A 21961-nucleotide genomic window follows, 5' to 3' on the forward strand; every position below is an offset into this window, starting at 1 on the left:
GACAGGGAGCAGGTGTGGAGAGTCCTGGAGACACAGATTTATTTGTGCGTGATGCTTATCCCCTTGCTGGAAGGAAAAATACCTATCTCCTCCGCCACCTACCCCCAGTGTTGAACGCTGCCGCCGTAGGAGGCAGAAGGCTAGCTCTGTTATGTCCCCACAGAGTATGTTCTACCGTCAAAGATGTTACAAAACAGTGGTTCAGCAGAGGACATGGAGGCAGTTAGGGAAACTGCAGATAAAGCTAGGCAAGTCTTTCAGTCTTTTTAGCACAGCACTCACAGTTCCTGCTTCAAGGAGGAACAGTCAGAAATATCTTGCAAAGGGAGTCGATCTCTGTCCAGGACATTGCACAAAATACTGAGTGACAAACATACTTGCTAGCTCTTTCTCCAGAGACTGTTTTTAAAAATAAAACTGTATTTTTCACTTCCACTGGCAGCTACGAGTTGAGAGAGGGAGACCCAGAATACGGCCTACATTTAAATTTCTGCGCATAATCTGTAGCTCAAAATCTCTCTGTTGTCATGAAAAAATATCCCTGCTTTTGAAAAAGAGGCCCATGCTGTTATTACCATCACACCTTCTCTGTGACCTGCCATCACTCCCAAAGTCCTGCTTTTTCCCTATGGCTGCGTAGATGTCATACCATCCCTCTGCCTGCTTCCATCTGGTGAATGGCCAGTGTGTGCCGACTCCGGAGTATTCTTGTCCTCTGCCCACCTCTGAGCATGGAGCAGGCAACCAGAGTAGCAGGCAAATCCACCAGAAGAAAACAGTGTTTGGTCCTTTGTGCAGACTTGTTAGTGTGCTGTGGACCCATACTTTGGTCCTTCAAGTGGAGGTTACATGTTTTTCTCTAGACCGTGCCGTTCTTTGTAGCCATGGGCTGAATCATCAGTGACATTTCGAATCTTCATTCCTCTGTTCTAAATAGATAGCACAGACAAAATAGGACAGAAAAGGGTGTATAATTTTCTCTGCTTTATAGATTGGGAACTAAGGTGCAGGAAAAAGGTAAAGTCCAAATCCTATTAAGTCTGTAACGTGCCTGAGGACCACTTAGGAAGTAAAGGGCATCCAATTAAACCTCCATGAAACACCTTGAATTCCACTTAGCCAAAATCCTTATGTTTCATGTTTCATCCATTTAGCCCAGAAAGATGCCTACAACCCCTGTGTGCCTTAACTTGGGCATGCTCAGAAGAGACTTGGGGTGGCCACCAGGGAATCTTACACCACTTTTGCCCCTTTCTAATCCTGATGCTCGTGGGAGGTAACAGAAATTCCACATAAGTTTCCATATGCTTGGGTAAGAAAGGACCATGCACAGCTTCTGACTTGCCAGAACAAGAGTACCTTGTAGTCCAATGGCGTACTGGTTGGAGCTCACCTTTTTATGTATTTGGCATTACATGGTCCATAAATAAAATGGGTATCTAGCATGGGGGCTGGCAAGTGGAAAGCAGAACCCATGGCTTCCTCTCTCCCAAAGCCATCGCCCCTTCATGGGGCCACAGAGGCAGTTGCTCTTTTGCTTCTGCCCTTCTCATCCCCCCAACTCTCATTCTGCCTCCCCCCAGAACAAGGGATTGTGGGTTGAAACCCCTTCACAGTGAAGGTTGGGGCCTATGACCTAGGTTTACCATTTCTTGGGCAAGAGTTGTAACCACTAAACTGTAAAGTTAAGAGGTAAGAAAGCCTTCCTCCTCCTCTGATATGTGCTATATTAGGCATACTAGCCTAATAGAGTGCCTTCCCATTTAGTGAGTTTGAATGTCCTGAATCACTGAATGTCATGACAGAGGTGCTTTATACAGTTCATAAGTATCCCCAGTGATATAGTGGGAAAGGGTTGTACATATTAAGGTGTTTGTCTCCAGTGGGTATAATAGGATCAGCATGAAGAATGGGATTGCTCATGAGGGTGCCTGTGCTTCCCTTCCCCAAAATAGGAGGCTTAGGCATCTCTGCAGGGTATAGTAGGATTGTATTTGGGGACTGTACTGTAATGGGATTAAGTGTCTTGAGGGAGGTTCCTAAATTTGAGATAACCAGCAAGCAGATGCTGACTGCAGAGGCTAAATAGGATTTGGGCCTAAGTAACTTACTCCAGGTAAGTCCTGGTGGAGCAAGGAGACCCAATGAGTCCCAATCCCATAAATCCCAATCCATTCCTCACCCACAGGACCTTCTCTGTCTGACTACTAATGTTCTTTTAGATCTGTGCACACCCCAGGCACAGCTAGCCAAGACTCAGGCCCCACTTCCAAAAAGGTTTGCCAGGGTTGGTGATTCTTTATTTTGAATCTGAACCAAGTTATGAATAAACCTGAACAGATCTACTGTTCATCTGGAGACCATACAAAACACTTACGACTTCCATCATTTATGCCCAAAACCAGGCAACGTTTCACTGTTTCAAAATAGCATCACTTTGTTTTTAGCATTTATTTGACACCAGACCAGGAGTTCACCCCTGACCAGGGGTGACAGTGGTGCACAGTGAAAGATCCAAGCTCTAATTGTACATAGAGATAGGACAAGGTCTTGCTTGAGTGTGGATCTTAACTGGGTTGACATATAAAGTGGAAAAAAAAAGGCTTGTGACTGGGATTTGAGGCCACTGAAATCTCACAACCTCATAGAGTAAAGATTTCCATTACATGGGCACTGGACCTGGAAACAAGACCTCATTCTGTTTTGAATTTGTTTCAGGGCCAAGACCATAAACAAAGGGCAGATTCAGTGCTAAAGATAGGTACATGCATCCCCTGACTCTAGTTTAACAGTCTCCAGATCAAAGAATCTCATGTTCACCCATGTAGCTGATTTCTTACTTTATTTGTACATATATACCAGCAATTCCAGATGCATCCACTTATTCTTGGTGCCTTCGTTTCTAGATGCCCAATTGATAAGTTCAGGATCTGATTTCTTTAAAGGTGGTAACACCTGCAACTCTCATTGAAATCAGTGGCAGCTACATCTGCTCAGCACTCCCTTAGGCCTTAGTTCTAGGGTTCTTAGAAGGACCCAGTCCTGGCCATTGAGCTACTTATCTCTGGGACTATGATTGTTGAATACTTTTGTAAGCTGGAATTTTAAGTGCTATTATAGAGAATTATAATTGCTTTCAAGCCTTTCTAAAAATCAAGTTTCCATTGCAGGTGCTGAGCAATTGGAAATCCGGCCACATGAGGTTTAAAGGAGGCACCCAAAGATAGTCAGAACCTTTGAAAAGTTAAGTGTTACTTTCAGCTGCCACCTGCAGGAGTGCTTTTAAAACTTTTTTTCAGGGGACCCTCTGGGGAAAGTTGTCAGCATCTAGCATTCCCCAGGGGATATCTAAAAGTTTGGAGAATATGTAGGGCTGCCTGTTAAAAATGTGTAGTGTTATGGAAAGCTTTTTAGTTTTTTGTTTTTTTTTTACTGGTGAGATCTCTCAATACAAGGATTGGATTTTTTTTTTTAAATCTTCCTTCATGGAGGAACTTTTGGCTGTGGATTCTTTTAGCCTGGATTCAGTGCTCAGCATTTCATGTGTGGATTCCACTTCAGAGACTATTTTCCCCAAGATGGGAAAATCTCAATGCATTTTAGGAACCAGAGCTGGGTTATACCAGCATGGACAGGGTTGCTTTCCAGTGATTGACAGTAGTCCCCAGTCAGGAGGATGTATTTGGACTTTAATGGTAGTGCTTTTCTGAATAGGCCATCCACAATCATATTCTTGATCAGGCCCTAGAATCTGTGTCCAGGTATTAACAGCCCTGGTCTGGAAAGAGGACACGACCCAGACCGCCTCCTACATGTAAGGAAAGGTAGCTGGAAGGGATGAAGAACAAAAGAAAACAGAAAATGGTTGTATCTCCTTGAAAAGGCTGCCTGGTGCCTGATTTGCTGGTACAGGAACATCATTTGCTAGAAAAAAAATGTGAATGAAGGTTGACAACATTTGGGAGTTTAAGCTCTCACCTACTTCACATGAAAGTGATGTAGATGCAAAACTTCCCATGTGATAAGGTGCAAGTGTCCTCTTCAGTCTATTAGAACTGACCCTGGAGTCTTTGGGAAGCAGCCTTATCCTCTCAGGACCCCTTATTTATTTCTAGATCCCACTCTATAACTGTCGTGCCAGCATGCTACTGAGTTGTATTGTGGAGTCAGAATGGTTTTTTGGTTGTTTTTTTTTGGGGGGGTGCAGTTACTGTGTCAGTGCTTGGTGGTACAGCATCATCCTGTTTGGGTGCTTTGTTGCTGACAGCTAAATAATATGGGGCTCCTTAATTTTCCTATAAACCAGATGAGAACTGGGAATATACCTTCTATTTTGGGGCTTGCTGGCGGTGAGCTTTTGGACCTGCTCATTGGTTCCTCCATGAGAATCCATCTAAAATCCATCATTGAACAAGGAATCAGTTTGATATTATAAACTGCAGCTTACCAAAAGGCTATAGCTGCTGCAGGAGCTTAAAATAGCAGGCTTGATTCCCAGGTACGGTGTTACTGAACAAGAAGGCAAGACAAAGGTGTTTGGCCTTCAGTGCAAATTAGAGCAGTCTCTTGGCTGCCCTAACTTCTGCTCTGTTTTCCATCGGGCCATACGCTGGAGGGGGAATAGCCATGCTCTTTGGCACACGTCTGACATGGTCTTTATTCAGATCTATGCTAGGGTAGGGTGGGGGCCAGCATAAAGTCACTAAATCAAGTGGGAATTTTGTACAGAGAGCCATTTCTGCACACTTTCTTGTTGTTTTACACCGACAGAGTGGCTTGAATGGGTCCTCAGCATAACAGAGAATCAGGCCCAGAGTCTGAAAAGGTTACAATCCAGGGAGACTTTTTCCTTTCAAGGGCGCCTGTGTTTCGAGTTGGAACCTTTGCCTTAGTGCTGCAGCGCAGAATCAGGGAATGAACTGTTCAAGGCGTTAGGAGAGGGAGAGGGAAAAGCAGAGAAACCTTTTCCAGCCTTGAAGAGACAACATCTTTCGTTCTGAGGTGGTGGCGGCACCAGCCACCGCATCCACATCCAGAATGATTAATGAGCAGGCAGGCTGTCTGTGAGGAAAGGAGCATGAGCCCTGATGCAGAACTGGCTGTGGGGATCCCCCAGGGAAAGGCGGGCTGCTTCTGCAAGACAGAGGAGTGGGGGCAGCTTAGAGAAAGCTGACTGCACAGAAGGCAGCTGCTCTTAATGGTGCTGATGTCTTAATCGTCAGAGCTGTGCTGGTGGCTCCTGCAAAGACTTATCTCATGCCCCCACACTGCTCCCTTGAACAAAGGAAGTTAAGCAGCGCAGCTTGACCCCCTCTGCCGTGGGTGGGTGCTGAAAGAAGCAGCTCTATTTAAAGGAAACACAGGGAGCCATAAGTGGAGGGGGTGGAAGAGAGAAGGGAATTCTCCAGATTTGGTTAAAAATAAAATGTGAATCCTATTTTAACCCCTCAATAGATGCGTTCTGCTGTTACAGTCTCCCTGGTGAAGCAAAATGCAGCAGCATTGTTTCAGGAGCGAGGGCTCTGTGGAAACAAGCCCATTTCTAGAAGTCTGACCCAGGTTTTTGCAGCAGAACCGGAGCTGCCTATACTCCCTAGCATGGCTTGTGGTAAACAACAGTACTAGACAGCACTGGAGGCAGTAAGATCTGAGGCAGACATTGCATAAAGCAGTTTGACCGAAATCAGTTATGACTGATACTACATTCAATCAGGTGCACCTGAAACCAGTTTCAGCCATTTTGAAACTAGTTTATGTGCATTGAACTTACGTTCTGTTACAGGTTTAAGTCAGTTTCTGATCGCTTAAACCAGTTTATGTGTAACTTCTTTCCCTAGCCTAAATGATTACTCTGCTACCTAGTCTAGGAGTCTTCTTGATCCCTGGCATTTTCTAGAAAGGGAAGTTTGTATGGGACTTAAAGACAGGTGGGAGGCAGGATACAGCAGTTCTCTAGCAGGAGGACTAAAGAGCCAAAAATGAAGGTGTTCTGCCGAAGGGGTGTATGATGAGTGCACCTTGCCCACATGTACCACAGCCTTGTGTGACTTGAAAACCCTTTTTAGTTGAACAAACAGGTAGGAGAAAAGATCTGGGGCTGTCCCAGGACTGCAGCTGGCTGCCAGGTGGAGTGTAGACTTTGAGACGTGATTTTGCTCGCTTATGCCTGAGTGGGCTGTCAATTTGGACATTTACGTTTCACTACTGGAATCCTAGCATCCGCTCCCAGATTAAGTCACAATGAGAATGAGAGATATGTCTTAGGAAAGAGAAAACCACAACAAAATGGATGGAGGTAATTCAGGTCAAAATGAATTGGACTGCAGACAGATCCTGTTCCAGAAAGGAGCTTTCGCCTTCTGATGTCCAACACCAAACAGGGATAGTACTTCCCCCTTTGCAGCCAACCTAGATCTGTCTATAAGAACACATATCTACCAGGAGATAAACAAGGAAGGTAAATTTGATTGTAGAGCAAAGACAGGATAGCTGTGCCCCACAGCTTTCATCTTTCTTCCTTCTCTGACCTTCTCTCCCTCAAGCCCCTGGCAGGAAGGTGGTCATTTTTACTGGGGCCCATACAGCTTTTAGTTAATGTTTTTTCCTTTTCCTCTATTTTTCCTTTTTTTCTCTTGTATCATCTTTCAAAACTAAAGGTGTGTTTTACCTTAGCAGTGATAGTTCAAACCATCTGTTGCTACCAGTTCTCCATTTTGAGACCATGTAGCCTTAAACAGGACTCTTCCAGGCTCTTAATATTAGCAACACTGGATCACAGACTGGCTGATTTTCTCACTTGGGCTCTTATCCTGAAAACATCTAGTTCCAGTTCAGCAACACAGATTTATCAATCTTTGTGAGAGACATATCATGCTCCCTACGGGTTGGAGTAGACTGGCAAGACAGTGCCTGTGGTCAGATATGTTCAGTAGTTTACCTTGCTGCCTGCTGTGAACACTGGAAGTCAGTTGGAGTTGGGAAGAATGGGAGGGGGAGGACAAAGAAAAATGAAGGTATATCATCACCTGAAAATGACAGATAAACTTCTGAAAGAGAGAGAGCAAGCACAGGATTATGTCATACAAAGGCCACCCTTAAATCAGGAAAATGTCTGCTGGCCACAGACTTCCACATAATATGGACGATCCTAAAAAAATATTTTCATCTGGGAGAAGTAGAATTCATCTTTCTCTTGGATTCCCTTCCCTATCTGTCTTCTTAAGTGTTTCACGATAACAGAGCTAAAATATATCTGCTAGTCAATGTAATGCCATTGGCCACCATAAGGGAAACCTTAAAAACAGTCCTCAGTGCTTCAAAAAGTTACACAGTTCAGCAACACAAATTTATCAACCTTTCTGGGACAGAAAAGATTAATAGTCCATAAAGCAGCATTGCAGATTGAGAAATGCAGTCTAACAAAAGTCCTCTGATTTCCAGGACATCATGGAATAGAATTAACTAGCTCGTAAGGAACGGGTTTTGTCACCTTTGCTAATGCTGAATAGCACTTTTTAGCATGAGGGTGACTTTGTGGGACTAGAGAGAGGTAGTTAGCTAGTCTGAAGACAGGGCAGTGTTGCACCTTATAGACTAACTTGTTCAGAGAGGTACAAGCTTTCATGGGCTACAGCCTGCTTCATCAGATAGGAGATGGCATCTGGCAAAGTAGGCTGCAGCCTATGAAAGCTCATGCTCTCTGAACAAGTTAGTCTGTATAAGGTGCCACACTTCCCTGCTTTCATAGGACTGTTAGTAAAATAAGGAACTGCCAATATGAATGTTAGGATTGGTCCCCAAGTGAAAAATGAGGCCTCTCAGATGGATGTGTAAAGTTAACTTATTGTACATGTGACAACGTGGCAAGCCAGTGAGGTTCCATCCAAGGAAGCAACAAGCTTCCAGAATAAACGCCCAGAATTGCACTCAGGAGAAAACAAGACACCCACAACACAGAGGAAACGTTCGTTACCTGTGATACAAATCTGTGTCACAGTGTCTCGTAACCTCACCACAGCTTCTTATCAGCTGTCATTCTGACCTGGTTTACTGAACGGCATGCAACAGCAGCTACAGCAGTGATTCTGAACCAGGGTGCCACTGCCACAAGACCCTTTTAAGGGTTGCCGCATGATATTAACACAGGTAGGTGTGCAAGATAAGCCTGGAGATTGCAAATAAGAATACATGATGTCAAAAAAAAAATTGACCTGTCATGCTGTTTCTGTGTTCTTTGCAACAGAACAATTGCTCTTTTATTTTTTTGTAGTAAAAAAATAAGTTCAATTAAGAGATGGCACTTTTCAAGGTGAGGTTTGAGTCTCTAAAAAGGTTGAGAACCACTGAACTGACCATTGACTTTTTGATGTCATTAGATCTCCCAGAGAAGGCAAGAGACCAGATTAGTTTGGGGCAAACTTCCATAAAGCCTTCTACCAGGAGCACTTGGATAGGTCCTATATATAGTTTGGTTTCCCCACCCTGGCAAGAGGCAGGTGACATGGAGGAATTCTTTCCTGCTGTTCTGTTAAGTTCAGCAACAAACTGCACCTGCCAAATCCTACACCCAGGCTCACAGGTTTACAGAAAACTGCAGCCTTTGGAAATAGAAGACTCATCATCAAAATACGATAATAAGAACTATGGGGTGAGGCCGCAGCTCTGCTGATGCAGCCTCCAGCTTGGGTGGGAGGCTTCATGTAGGTGGGAGATGCTACTAAAAAATTAGCATCCGACTATGCAAAGCCATATTATTTTAGCCAGGTGACATAATGCAACCCTCTGACATCATACATGTTGTGGCAAAATGGTCTTCTTTCCCTGTGATTCACTTAATTGGTTATTTTGCCTTAATACCCAGAGGACTAAGTGGAATGGAGCCTGCATCTTTCTGTTACTTCCTTTTTTAGTTCATATGCCTAAGCCAAGATTCTGCCCATTCCCTGGTAGCATGGATGCTGCCTTCTTCCATCTCAGCCTGCTGCTGGGTTTTCCCCAGCATGGCTTCAGACCTCAGCAGATTTTTTGCCTGTCTCCCGTTTGTGTGAGAGGCAGTAAAAAGCTGCATTCAGAGAAAGGCTTTCTCCATTGGAGAGAGAAGCTAATTGTGTCTCACATAAAGACATGTAATTGGTTTTCATTTCTGCTGAGACAGAAAATGACACGTATAGCATCCCGTGCCTTTTGATGCTGAAACCCTGATATGATCTTATTGCTGTGCCTTGGGAAGCTCCCCTGACTTGCAGGCCGCACTTGATGTGTTTCAGCATAAGGGGTTGTCAGCTGATAAATATGGGCCCTGGCAGAAAATGTGGGGAGGTACTCTGGGTTAGAGCTGGCCCAGATATCCTTTTCAAATAGTGCTCATTCCTAATTTAGACCCCATTTTGGTTAGTAAATTGCCTGCAAAGCCATTCTGCAGTCTACAGTCATACATGTTCTTTGTATTTGGAGCATGCCACGGATATCAGGGTGTATTGTGGAAAGGAGATTGCATATTAATACATGTGCCAAACAATCCTAGGGTTCTGGGCTGAAGGAGAATTCAGTAGCGCTAGCTGTGTCCTTCTGCTTTTCGGGTCTTCTAATGCTGACTAAGCCTCCTCTGGGAATAGCCAGCATGAGCAGGTCCACAGACTCTGCAGTTGTCAGAGACTAGAGACAAGCTAGTTAGCTGTCTCATTTCTCTCCCTTCTCCCTTCATGTGACTGCTGAGTAGTAACCACTATTCTCACCAGGGACTAATCTTCTGGGATACCCAGGACCCCATCCTGCCCTTTTTCTCTTTCAGGGAGACAAATGATTCTGGGCCCCTTGTAATTGGGTGCTTCGTGCAGGGGCAGGTGGGAGGGGTTGGGGCAAACGCAATCAAGCAGTGATGCCTAAGGGGAGAGAGTCTCATTTTGAGAATGCAGTCTTCCCAATGAACCTTGAGGGACAAAGAAGCATTCATAATGCCTTCCTCCCTGTGTCTTTCTTTGGTTCAGACCAAAAATAACATTTTAGTGTGGGTATTTTCATTGCAGTGTTCAGCTGTGGGATGTGCTTCTAGCCTGTTTCAGGCAGACACAGGAAGATTTTACCCAGGCTTTAATGCTAAAAATCAGTATGTCTGGGCCGGGGAAGTGTAAGCAGGTTAACAAACAGGTTTCTTTGGGGGCCCCTTCCAGCACTGGTAAAGTCTAAAGAGGTCTTTGTAAAACACAGGGATCGTTTAGTATGGATTGGAGACAGACTTCAGAGTAAATGTCCTGCAGCTTTCAGAAGCTCCAGTGAAGATCCAAAGCTGCTCATTAGGGCATGTGGTAGAAACGTCATTATTTGGCGTATTTAAAACCAAATGACAGGATATATGATTCATTGTTGGTCATGTCTGTTCCCTGAAATTAATGCTTAAATTCCCACTGACTTCAGTGGGACCAGAGTTAAGCTGGAAAGTGCTTTTGAAAAATCCCACCCAGACTGAACAAAGCACTGGGGAATTTAATTAATCCAGCTGTCTTGAGCCAAACCCAGAAATGTGACAGTGAAGCTACTCCAGGTGGCACCCTCATCTCCAGTATACCTGACCAGGGCTTTCCTGAGTAGCATCACTTCTGCCTTTCCAGGCTTATCACATTTGAGTGGGTAAGGTATATTTGGAAATGTCCTTCTCCAAGAGCACCTGGGGCACTGTGCAGATATACCCTTCGGGCTCACTGCTAATGACCTGATCCATCCAGCCCCCCTGCTTGCCCTCAGTCAGGACACTCAGAGAAACACTGACTGTAGAACTGAGGCCTGTGCTACAAAATGTAGACCTGGACTTTAAACCCTAGAGTTGACATGTCTGTATGTGTAGACCGGAGCAGGGCACGTTCTCATCTGAAGTACCGATTCATCTCAGTTCTGGTGTGTGGACAGATCTTTAAGTTCTTATTACCCACCGAGGGGCTGGATTTGTCAAAAAAGTCAGTATTACCAGCCTTTTTGAAAGAACTGGCTCCAGTTATGAATTGACTTTTCTGTACTATCAGCATCCAGCTTCACAGTCCAAATCTCCTTCTTTCCAGTCAAGTTAATGGATATTTATATACAGGACCCAGATTCTGCCCTGTGAGATCTCCGGAGTTCGGAAAGCAATCTGTTCATAGCTTATCTTTTTCCCTTTGCTGCAAAGTCAGTACAAGAGAGAACGTAGCGAATGCATTGACAGGAGGCTACAGTGGGAGCAGCGTGTCTGTGCCTGGCACATTCACCTTATGAATAAAACAGACTGATTTCAACATCCTGGATAAAAAAGAACTAGTTTCTGGGATCAGTATTTAAGCCAGGCTGGGCCTGGCTGTGTTAACATGGAAACAGTGCAGGGTGGGAAAGAGTTGCACTGAGAAACACAGCCTGATTGTGAGAAAAGGGCAGAGCTAGGAGCTGCAGCCTGGCCTCCCTTGTCATGGAAGTGTTGACTCTACCGCCTGGCACAATTCCAGCAGTCGAGTCCTCTGTTGCTGGTTGGCCACTGCAGAGAGAATTGCAAACAGTTTTGTGGGTGTGCTGCCCTTGGCCTTTTCACTCTGCCCGAGTAAAATCTGCGGTACTGTTTGACTTGGAGCAATGGCACCAATCCCTCTGGAAGTAGCAGTTCTGCTTGGCAAGCACACGTTTAAAGAAGGAAAGAAAAGGGAAAGACGTGGGTTGCTCCTATCTGCTGCCATCGGTGCCACCTTGAGACATACTAAACAGCTGGTCCTCCCTAGAGGACTGATAGGTTGAGAATGCTTCTCATCCTACACTGACCTGCTGCTCCCCAGGTTTATCAGCTCACCTGAGATGATTGTGGTGTGCTGATACTGTGAAAGCTCTTATTTATAGAATGTGCATCGATATTATAGTATGACCCTGCAGATCCCTGAAGATTAGCTCCCCATTCTGCTAGGGGCTAGCTGAGCCTGTTCAGGGACATGATCTCTGATCCTGCAATACTGGCAGTTTCAGCGAAGGTGGGGTGGAGGGATGCATTAGAATAAATACTTCTCTTTATTCAGTTGTATGCATGCTTTCGCATTTTTGAAGTTAGTGATAGTACTAGATTAATGGCAAGGTACCAGCCTGCTGTAGACCAACATGGCTGCACTGGCTATACCCTTGACTTTAATGGAACTGGGTTGATCTGCATCAGCTGATAATCTGGTCCCAGTTTCCAGCCATTCCGGTCTCTTCCCACAGCTGTCAACAACTGGCTGATTTCCTGCAGGCACCCAAGCTGGCTGGTACAGAAAGATGCAAAGATGGAGCTGGTTGAGGCCCCGGCAATCAGTTCTGGGAGGGCATTTGAGAGAGAGCATGGAGCTGTTTGTGTGAGAAGCTGGCCAAGAGCTGAGTGAGGGCATTTTGTTTAATGGAGCAGGGGGGATGGGGAAAAGGTTTGGAGTGGGAGTTTGGAGGGAGTGACACAGTCAGGGACTAGTTTGAGTAGATTTGGATGACCAGAGAGTCTCTTTCAGTTTTCCAGAACATAATTTTGGGCCACTCCTCTCCCTTCTTTCTGTCCTTCTCTCCTCTTCATAATGCCTGCCACCCCCATCTGTGAGAAATCCACCCCACAGCACTGCGAGCATCTCTTTCCTTGTGACTTTGTGTTCCCCACTCTCAGTCTCACTGCCTTGGGCTTTTGATAATTTCTACTGTCACACTGAATCCTGCCTAGGTTGCTTGGGAGTTTGTCTTCTCATCTCTTCCCAACCCATGCCTTTGGTCATCGTTGTTATCTTCTTCTTCTTCTTCTTTTTCTTCTCTTCAGTGCTGTCTTTTCCAAATCCATTACACAGGTGCTATTTGCTGGAACAATGTGGCAGGTGATTTTTTTTTAATTGAATTCTCCCCACCTTTTTGTGCAATCCCTTTATTCTTAGTACATCATCTTGGCCTTCCCACACTGTCCTACAGTTCTGCAAACCAGAAGTGCTCCTTTGAGAGCTGTGAGAAATGTCAGTATCTCCTACTCATATACCGTGATTATAGGCATCCAGGTTGCTTCCTTCTCTGTATTTCTACGTTAGGGCTGCGCGCTGGCTGCTGCTCTGATTGGGTTGTCTAGCCAAGGGGCCAGCCACCTTTTACAAGCTGTGGGCAAGAACAATCTGGCTGTAGTCTGGCATGAGGTTGGTGGCATTAGTGGTGAGTCAGTGCCAGGGGGCTTTCCCCACACACACACTGGGACCAAGTAGCTGGGACCTGTATCCACACCACCACCGCTTTTCTCTGTGCCTTGTTGCCCAACCGCAGCATGATCACACCTTCCAGACCATAGGGAGCTGTGCTGGGACCAGGCTTTTGCAAACTGCGTCTCTGCTCTTGCCTCTTCTCCCCGCTCCCCTTTTCCCTTCTCCCCTCACCACTGTGGCACAGGCACAGCTGGAAGCTGCCTGGCCCCAGTGCAGCTCCCCACCACGTGGAAGCTGCACACATGGGAGGGGGAGGGTTGGGAGAAGAAAGGAAGCAGTGCAGATGTAGTTTGCAGATGCCTGGCCTCAGTGCAGCTCTCCACAGGCTCAAAGCTGCACTCATGCCACAGCCAGGGACCAGGGGGCTGAGGGAGGCAGCAGCTGTGTGGGTGCAACTCTCAGCTGCCTTGCAGTGGTGCGGGCACAGACAAAGTCTCCTGCTGCTAATGTGCCACTGAATCCCCCCAGCCTGCGTTGGACCAGAACCAGGTGGGGAGAAGGAGCAGGGGCATAAATGCAGCTGGCACCTGTCTGACCCCAGCACCGCTCCTCAATGCCCAGCCCTGGTAGCACTGTGGTTGCAAGGGTGTAGGCACAGGCCAAACCCTCCAAGCCAGATCCAGCCCATGGACCATATGTTGTTTACCCCTGGTCTAGCCAATAAACACTTAATCTGAGCCAGGAGAGAAACTGGTGGTTAAAGGGTTGCTCATGAATGTGGGAACTACAGACACAATTTTGGGGGGGCAGCTGGAGGGGACTCAGGCTGCCAGGGAAGTGAATTTTAGTTTGGTAACAGCTGGCGGGTTGTTCATGGGTGCTAAACCCTTGTTCTAGTTCATTGAGGGCCAATCCATTGGGCAGCCATGCCACAAATTAGCCCTGTACCCTCCCTGAGTGCCACTCCAATCACCTTCTCCTGCCCAATCTGCTGCTCAGATTTCTGCTCCCTACTCTGTGCTCCCTGCCCAATCTCCTGCTCTGCCTTCTGCCTCCTGCCCTATCTACTGCTCTGCTGCCTGTCCCCTCCCTGATCTGTCATGTGCCGCACACAGAGGCTTCCTGTGCTACTTGTGGCCCTTGTGCTGCAGATTGGCTGCCCCTGTCCTAGTTGGTGGTGACTATAGATGAGCAGTGTACATTCTCTTTCTTCGTGCTAGGGTTCCTCAAGCATGTTTAATGGTACGCAGGATGGGCTGTTTTGCCACATGCACTGTACTCTGTCATGGCCAGGTTGCCCATGCATGTTGGGCTGCTGCAGTGTGGCATTCTTGCAGGGAAACAGCAGAGCAACCTTTTGCTGTGATGCAGAAGGAGAAAACACCACATAAAAATGACAAGCTGGGACAAGGATGAGAAAGAAAGACAGGTCAAATATCAGGTCATTCATACTCAACAGTGTCTCTTTGATTCTTGTACCTTGTCCCGCACTCCTCACTGATGGCAATTGTGATGTGGTGGCCAGTGGTAGTGACAGACGCACAGCAAGGCCGTCCGTCTTCTGCTGCAGAGGAGCTAATTCTGCTGAGCGTTGTCAGAGTTGCATGTCAGTCATTTGATTGCCGTATACCATTGGGCAGCCAATAATCCCAAGCACTGAATGAATAAATCCACTTGTTGTCAAGTCCCATCAGTGTTGACGGCATAAAACACAGATGCTGCTTAAAGAGACATGCATTGTAGACAAGCCTAAATGCTATAAAGGAATGCATGTACTGTCTAGCTGTGGCAAGAAGCGCTGCAGGTGTTGAACTCCATGAAGTTAGACAGCAGGTATGAGTAGGGGCTGCCATGAATTGCATTGATGAACTAAGCACCAGCTGTAAACCAAATATCCTCACTTAAGGACATGAAAATTATCCTGTCAGCGCAGGGCTGTTCTCCCCACTTCAGGAACTCTGTCAAAACCCAGGGAGTGGTTCCCACAAACATTCTCATTGTTTCATTTTGGCAGATTTCATCCCCTTTGGATTTCACACTAGGTTTTGAAACTGGAAATTATTTTCTATTTAGATATCAGCCTCAGGTTTTGTTCACTCGCTCCTCTATTCACTTGGGAAAAGCTTTATCTTCGCTCATGAAAAAATGGCCAAACACAGGAAAAAAGTATAAATGACTCCATAAGGGACAAAATAGTATTACTGCAAGATTTTCAGCCCAAGTTCTAGCCCAAACCATCCAAGTTGCTTATCCAGATAAACAGTCAAGTTGAACATCCCAAAACTCTGGGGAAGTTCAGGTTCAGCCCAGGCCTTCTTGGTTTGTGCCTACCTCCTAGTACTAGGAATTGGTGAGGAAATATTCAGCTAATTACCTTTAAAATAAAACAGGGTTGACATTAGAGAGATTAAACACCAAACACCCCAGGTAGAGGAAGGCAGGTGGTAAATCTATGGCCTATCATGGCTTTATCTCTCCTCTTTCCCTGCCATCTCATGCTGCCTTCTGAGGTCTTCATTTTAACCGAGACAGGACCACCCTATAAGGTGGCACCCTATAAGGATCGTTCCACAGCAATGAAAAAGAAATCCCTACCTCCATGCCCTCTCATGCTGGATATAGGGCCCTCCATTCTGGCTGATGGAGAAGTGTGGCTCTTAATGGTGGTTGAGAAGACTGCGTACTGAAACGCTATTGCCTGACAACACTGAACAACCATGCAGCCCTTTCAGCAAATGCTCACACAGAGAGGTGGCGCAGTCACAAATACCAAGCAAGCAGACAGATGTGAATGAAAAGTAAACCCTCAGAAACCAATGTCATAACTCCCTCTGGCTCTTGTCCCTACCTTATCTGTGTATGAGTGTGCTGGAAGTCAAGAGGTGAGAGAGTAAAAGTGCAGCACTTGTCATTGCTGGGAACTATTCAGGTGAGATGGTCTTAAACCGGAAGGATGTGAGTCCCTCTGAAGGCAAAGCTGGGGAGGGGGAGGAGAGGGTGACCAAGTGAAGGTCTTTACATTACTCCTGCTCAAGGTTATGTTGCCTTGGTGCTGGTCTCTATCATTAGCCGGATCACTGGAGCCTCCTTCCACTAATCAGCTTCCTGCGTGGATCTTAAAAACCTCAAATGGGCACCTGCAAGGTCACAAGTCAGCACAAAGAGTCTGTCTGCCTTGCATTGTCTTTCATAACTCCTTCCCCCCTCCCAGCTTAAAGGCTGCAGAGAAGTAGCCAGTGCAGGGTAAGCAGAGCCAAGCATAACCAGAAGCCTTTAATGAGACCTAGCATTTGTGTGGTGGATGGATGGGTCCTTTTTTTTTTAGGCAGGGTGGGGGGAAATGCTGTTATGCAAATACTTCTGCTTGTTTGCTGTTTACCGCAGACTCCCTGAGCCTCTCTAGACAAGCCAGTCCAGGCTTAACTTGCTCTGCATCTGCATTAAAACAAATGCCTCTGCAGGACTCCATTCCCTTGTCTTTGCCAGCTCAGAGCTGGGCAGCAATACATGGATATGCTTGTACAGGGCTGCATGAAAATGATGCCAATAGCTGGCTAAGGTCAGGGACAGAAGGCAGAGCCATGCCTTGTTAAAAGGTTGCTCCATTTTTGCTTTAGAGGCCTGGGACCCTTTGTTTGCTAATCATACAGATTGCTTCTAGCCCACTGTAAGCTGTGCATGGATGGAATAACTTTTCAGAGAGACACACCACATCTCACCGTCTTGCCCAGTGGTATCTCTTTGGGAATGGTGGAGTGGGGTCTGGGATTGAGAGTGAGGTGTAGAGAAACCCTCCAGAGTCTGTGGTGTTGCTGTGAAGAAGGAGTAAGGCTCCGCAGTATGTATTTCAATGGTGTAGGCTGCTGGACTGGGACTCTCATGTTCTCCCTAGCTCCTGAAGCAAAGCAGCCCAGCCTTTGGTGCACATTTCTGTTACTCAGGCTCCTGGCCTGGACAAAGATACAATAATATTATCAATATGCCTTTACTCTCATAAAGCACCTTTTGCCCAAGTGTTGTATAATACAGCTAGGTAGGTTCCATTATCCTCATTATATAGATGCAAATAGGAAGGCACAAAGAGACCCTATAACTAGAAGACAGTCATAAAGCAAGTTTGTGGCTCCTAAGAAAACTAGTCACTTCCACTGATCCAGTGACAATTCAATATGTTCTTATAAAATGGACTGCTGGGTACTTCCTAGAGGTGCGACCTAGCCTTGGAGAAAATTTGTGGTGGTGATGTACCCTGTAGTGCATCAAGCCCAATACTCTCCATAGACATGGAATCAGGATTGTTGAAATCCCCTCAGGATTCAGATACCAGCAGGTTCACATGTCTGTGTTTGAAGAAATAAATGTAGGACCCCCTAGAGATGTGCACCCAAACTGCTGAAGCCAGAATGCCCCAAGCTAAGTGAAAGGATATTGTTCCTGACACAAGACGGTGGAATAAAAAGTGGACGTTTGATTCATTTAATGTCTTTTCTCTTGTTTAAAGACAACCAGCTAGTATCATAATGGATTTCTTTCTTCCAAGTGGCTTTGTCATAAATCTCTCCCCCTTTGTGCTGCCTCCTTTCTCTTGTTAGGACAGTAACCAAACAGAACCCTAGATAGAGGCTGCCATCCATCATTCACTCATGCCAGACATGTTATCAGAGCCACCGCCAACAGGCTTTTTGATGAATCTCCACCAGGGCTTCTTCATCTGCCAATTTTGCAGGCAGGCAAGCCCAGAGGAAGGGCTGAGACCTAAGGGTGAAGAGATCTGAAGTCAGCTCTTTAGCTCCATAGCTGGTAAAGTGATCACACTTCCCAAGAAAAATTTTGTCTCCCTTACCACCCTCCTACACACCTTTCCTTTGGTGTCACTCTTTCAGTGTTGAGGAGCTCATATGCCCAGTGCTGGTGCCTGAGCCCTGGGAATATCTTGAAAGGTTGAGGAGCTTTTCTGTGCATAGTGCAGGGAACTGAACTGTGAGAAATGCATGTACTGAAAGGTTATTATTCTGGTATGTGTGGTGCTGGCATTTGGGATATAGGCTTACACCAAAAAGGTTAGGTGAGCTCATTCCCCCAGTGCTGGGGTCTGAGGTCAGAATGCACTGAAAACTCAGGCTGAGGTGGTGTGCACAGCACCTGGCTGTGAGCTCTGCATGACTTGGCAAGTCTGTGGCACAGTTATTTTCATCCTAAAGATTGTCCCATGATTTGGCTTAGTCTTCTGAAGGTATATGAGATGTCACAGACCTCATGCGACTGAGCTTTCCTTCCCCTCTCCTTCCTTTAATGCTTCATCAGGTTGTGATGCTTCTTTCTTCTGCGTGACTGTCTCCCTTCTGACCAGCTAAGTACACATGTTGTGGATGCCTTTGGCCCCCATTCTCTCCATTTATCGTTAAACATGAGTTTGTGGCAGATCCCAATTCTGAACCCTCTCACTTCAGTAGTATAGACACATGCCTTCACCATTCAAGCAAATGGACACAAGGCTGCCCTCTGGGAGAGCCCTGGCACCTGACAGATGTATTTTACATCAGTGGTATTCTGATAGCAAAAGAGTCAGGACACATGCTTGCCATGTGATTGGTCAGGACTATTGCTATTCATATACTGTAGTGATTCAAGGATGTCCACCAAGAGAGGAATCCCATACTTGCTCTGCCCATATCCCTAACTAAAATGCAGAATAGTGACATTAGTGATGGACTCTCATGGACAGATGGACATATGCTTAAGTCCATCAGTCAGTCATCGTATAGCCTAGCAGTTTGGTTACTGACCAAGGCATAACAGCCCCCACCCAGTCTTCCCTTCCCTCCCCAATCTGACCTGACCTTGGAGAGTGGGAGAATGAATGCAAATAGGCTGAGCTACCATGGAGCATTAAAAGAGTTTTGCATCCTGATAGTGGCCTGTCACTATCATTTTGGCAAGCTTCACTGCACTTGGGCAGTTCCTTTCTCCAAGGTGCCGGCTCAGAGACAGAAGGGGGAATTGATTCCAGGGAAATTTTCCTGAATACGAATGAGTCTTAAGTTTTTTTGTTTTTTGTTTTTTTTTCCTATGCAGCAAACACAACCTTGTCAGGGCAAGCACTTGATCAGAACCCTTTGAATACTGCCAACTCTCTGGTGAGACAAAGGACAATGGGGTCTTTTGAGGGAAAGGGGCAACGGGGTGAGGTGCAGTAAATCCCATTTTTATGGAGTCATTGGGAAGATGAAAGCTGCACAGTGCTGCATGAATTGCGCCCCATTTAGTGGTGGTGATAGGTAGATGTTGCCCTCACAGTTATCACCATCAGGTAATGCATATCTCATTCGTAGGAGACTCCTATGGGAATTACAGCAGTACAGGTTTCCCTCGCTTTATGCAGGTTCTGTATGTGTGAATTCACTCTTATGCGATGACCCTTTTTATAACAAAAATTGGTTATATGAAAGGTAAATTCATTCTCATGCGATTGGTGTGGTGGAAACAGTCAGCTGCTTTGTGCAGTACTTTGTAGGAGTGACACGCACCAAATATAATCTCCTCTGTGGATCTGTGCTCCTCACTTGTTGTCTATAACACGTGTGTCTGTAGTTGCCATCCCTGTTATGGTAGCATTCACCACCACCCTGTGCTTGTATGTACTGTCTGCTGTTGGTGAGTACCAAAATTGTCTTGTAAAAGTGGTAGAAACGGGTCTGGGAGTCAGTACAGTTGAGGCCTTGGAATGTATCCCTATTTGTTACATTGTAAAGTGGGTTCCCCTTATGGGAATTTGAGTTATGCGCCATTTTCCGGGAATGCATGTACAGCATGAAGTGAGGGAAACCTGTAGGTGTATACTTATACACACAGTCCTTTCTAATAGAATGCCATTGATTTCGCCAGAACTTCTCCATCTACCTGTCCCACCTCCTGATGTGTTTCCCCCAACCCAGCTAGGAAATCAATACCTCCTGAGACAACAGGTGGGAAAGTAAATCCGTGAGATTGCTTCTCAGTCTGCAGAGAACAAACCACTTGAAAAAATAAAACATTGACAATAGCAACTTGAAAGAATAAGAACAAGACTGTGTAGCTGTACATGCTTTCTTCCAACCTGAGTGGAAGAGGAAGCCCAAAGGTATTATGAGGTTAAAGCAGCTTTCACTGGTTTCACTCACTGAGCAAGAAGACCTGAGGCCCTTCCTGTGGCAGTGAGTGTTCTGGGAGATGGTCTTTTCGAGGCAGCTATTATATGCTATAGGTCTGGTAGAGGAAAGTACCTCCTCCGCAAATTAAATAAGAAATAAAGCTGTACTGAAAAAAGCTCCTGAAGGACTGCCTACGTACTAGTGGGTTTAGGTTCTGACTTGGCATTGCAATGTGCTAATGTTGTGATTGCAAGGATGATAGCTAGAAGGGAGGCAATTATTTGGAGCTGAGGGGAACATTCAAGTGAGCTCGTCTCCTTGCTGCTGTGGGATGAGGAGGTAATCCTGCCTTGCTGGACTTCTGTAAACTGATCTGGGACCTATCTACCTGAGCTTGCAGAGCTTGGGGCTGTGTTTTCACTGCATAGTTACTGCCAATCAACTGCACTCACCAGCAGTTTATATTAACTTTTCTTTTGTTTGCTTAGACCACGTGAAAGAGGCTGCATTGTAAAACAGCACTCAGGAGGCAAAGATACTATATTAGTGTGTGATGAGTTTCACTAATTTCTGCTATAGCTTGACAGGCCAGGGAGCTTGAATTAAAAGCACTGCCATTCTGGAGTTAAGGTTCTTGTGTGCAGCTAGGATTCAGGTCAAGAGCAACACCCAAATTATAATTCAGGTTAATTCTGCTTTGAAGATAAGCCCTTACAAGTAACCATATTTAGGACAAGGTTTGAGAGGAAGGATAGTCTGGGTCTTGAATTTTTTAATCCGGCATAAGACTGGGTTTGCAGAAAACTGGGTTCAATTCCTGGCTCTGTTATTGAACTCTTCTGTGAACTCTTACTCTGTCTGTGTCTCCATTTAGCACCTGTAAACCAATAATACCTCCTGTCTCCTACCCATTTTCCTTCCTGGTTAGATTATAAACTCTTTGGGGCACAAACTGTCTTACACTGTGAATGTATTGTGTCAAACATGATGAGACCAATGCGTCCTGAAATCAGTGGGAGTCTAGATTATGGTTTTGACCTTCTATAGTTTGAGAGGCATTATGTGAGCATCTGGCTGTGATCAGATACATTCTATGATTGATTCCCTCTGTTAGACTGAACACTTATCCCTCTGCCTCTCTGTGATAGAGGGACAATATTATCATTTACCTACTTTTATAGGGAAGGGGATTCTGAGGATGAATTACTTAATATATGGCACAGTCCTGTATAATGCTAAGTATTTTTAAGTCTTAAAACTGCTTCTGTCCTGTTTGCTCCTTTGTACATAAAGGAGAAGATCAGAAAGGTAGAATATGTGATGATGTCTAATGCAAACTAAGGCATGGCTTCTAACCTTCCTTATTTCTCTCTTCTTTTCCAGGTGGAGCGGGAAATAGCCATCCTGAAGTTGATAGAACATCCTCACGTTTTAAAGCTGCATGACGTTTATGAAAATAAAAAATATTTGTAGGTATTATTGGCTTTTCCTGGGTGGGAGGGCAGGGAGGAAAGAAACTGGGAAGGAGGGGATGTGGCAGGGGATATCTGTATAGGGTGGAGAAGGGGAAGTGGGGGGGACACGTTGAAATTAGGTGACAATGTAGAGAGAATGCAAGTAGTGTCTGAAGTCAGTCTTAACTTTCTGTCCCCCCAAGACCTGCTGTCAAAGCCTAGCTAAGGAGAATAT

At 45.6% G+C, this 21961-nt stretch overlaps 1 protein-coding gene across 5 annotated transcripts in view; it reads left to right on the top strand.

Annotated features, from left to right (window-relative positions):
- Positions 1 to 21961, top strand: part of BRSK2 (BR serine/threonine kinase 2) — a 488884-nt gene that overhangs the window by 313084 nt on the left and 153839 nt on the right. For all 5 annotated transcript variants that reach the window (XM_019552172.1, XM_019552173.1, XM_019552174.1 and 2 more), the window contains exon 5: positions 21656 to 21741. In XM_019552172.1, coding sequence (XP_019407717.1) covers positions 21656 to 21741 — 86 coding nt within the window. The remainder of the gene's footprint in view (positions 1 to 21655; positions 21742 to 21961) is intronic.

Source organism: Crocodylus porosus, unplaced genomic scaffold, assembly GCF_001723895.1.
Source record: "Crocodylus porosus isolate Cpor-Errol unplaced genomic scaffold, CroPor_comp1, whole genome shotgun sequence".
Classification (NCBI taxonomy): domain Eukaryota; kingdom Metazoa; phylum Chordata; order Crocodylia; family Crocodylidae; genus Crocodylus; species Crocodylus porosus.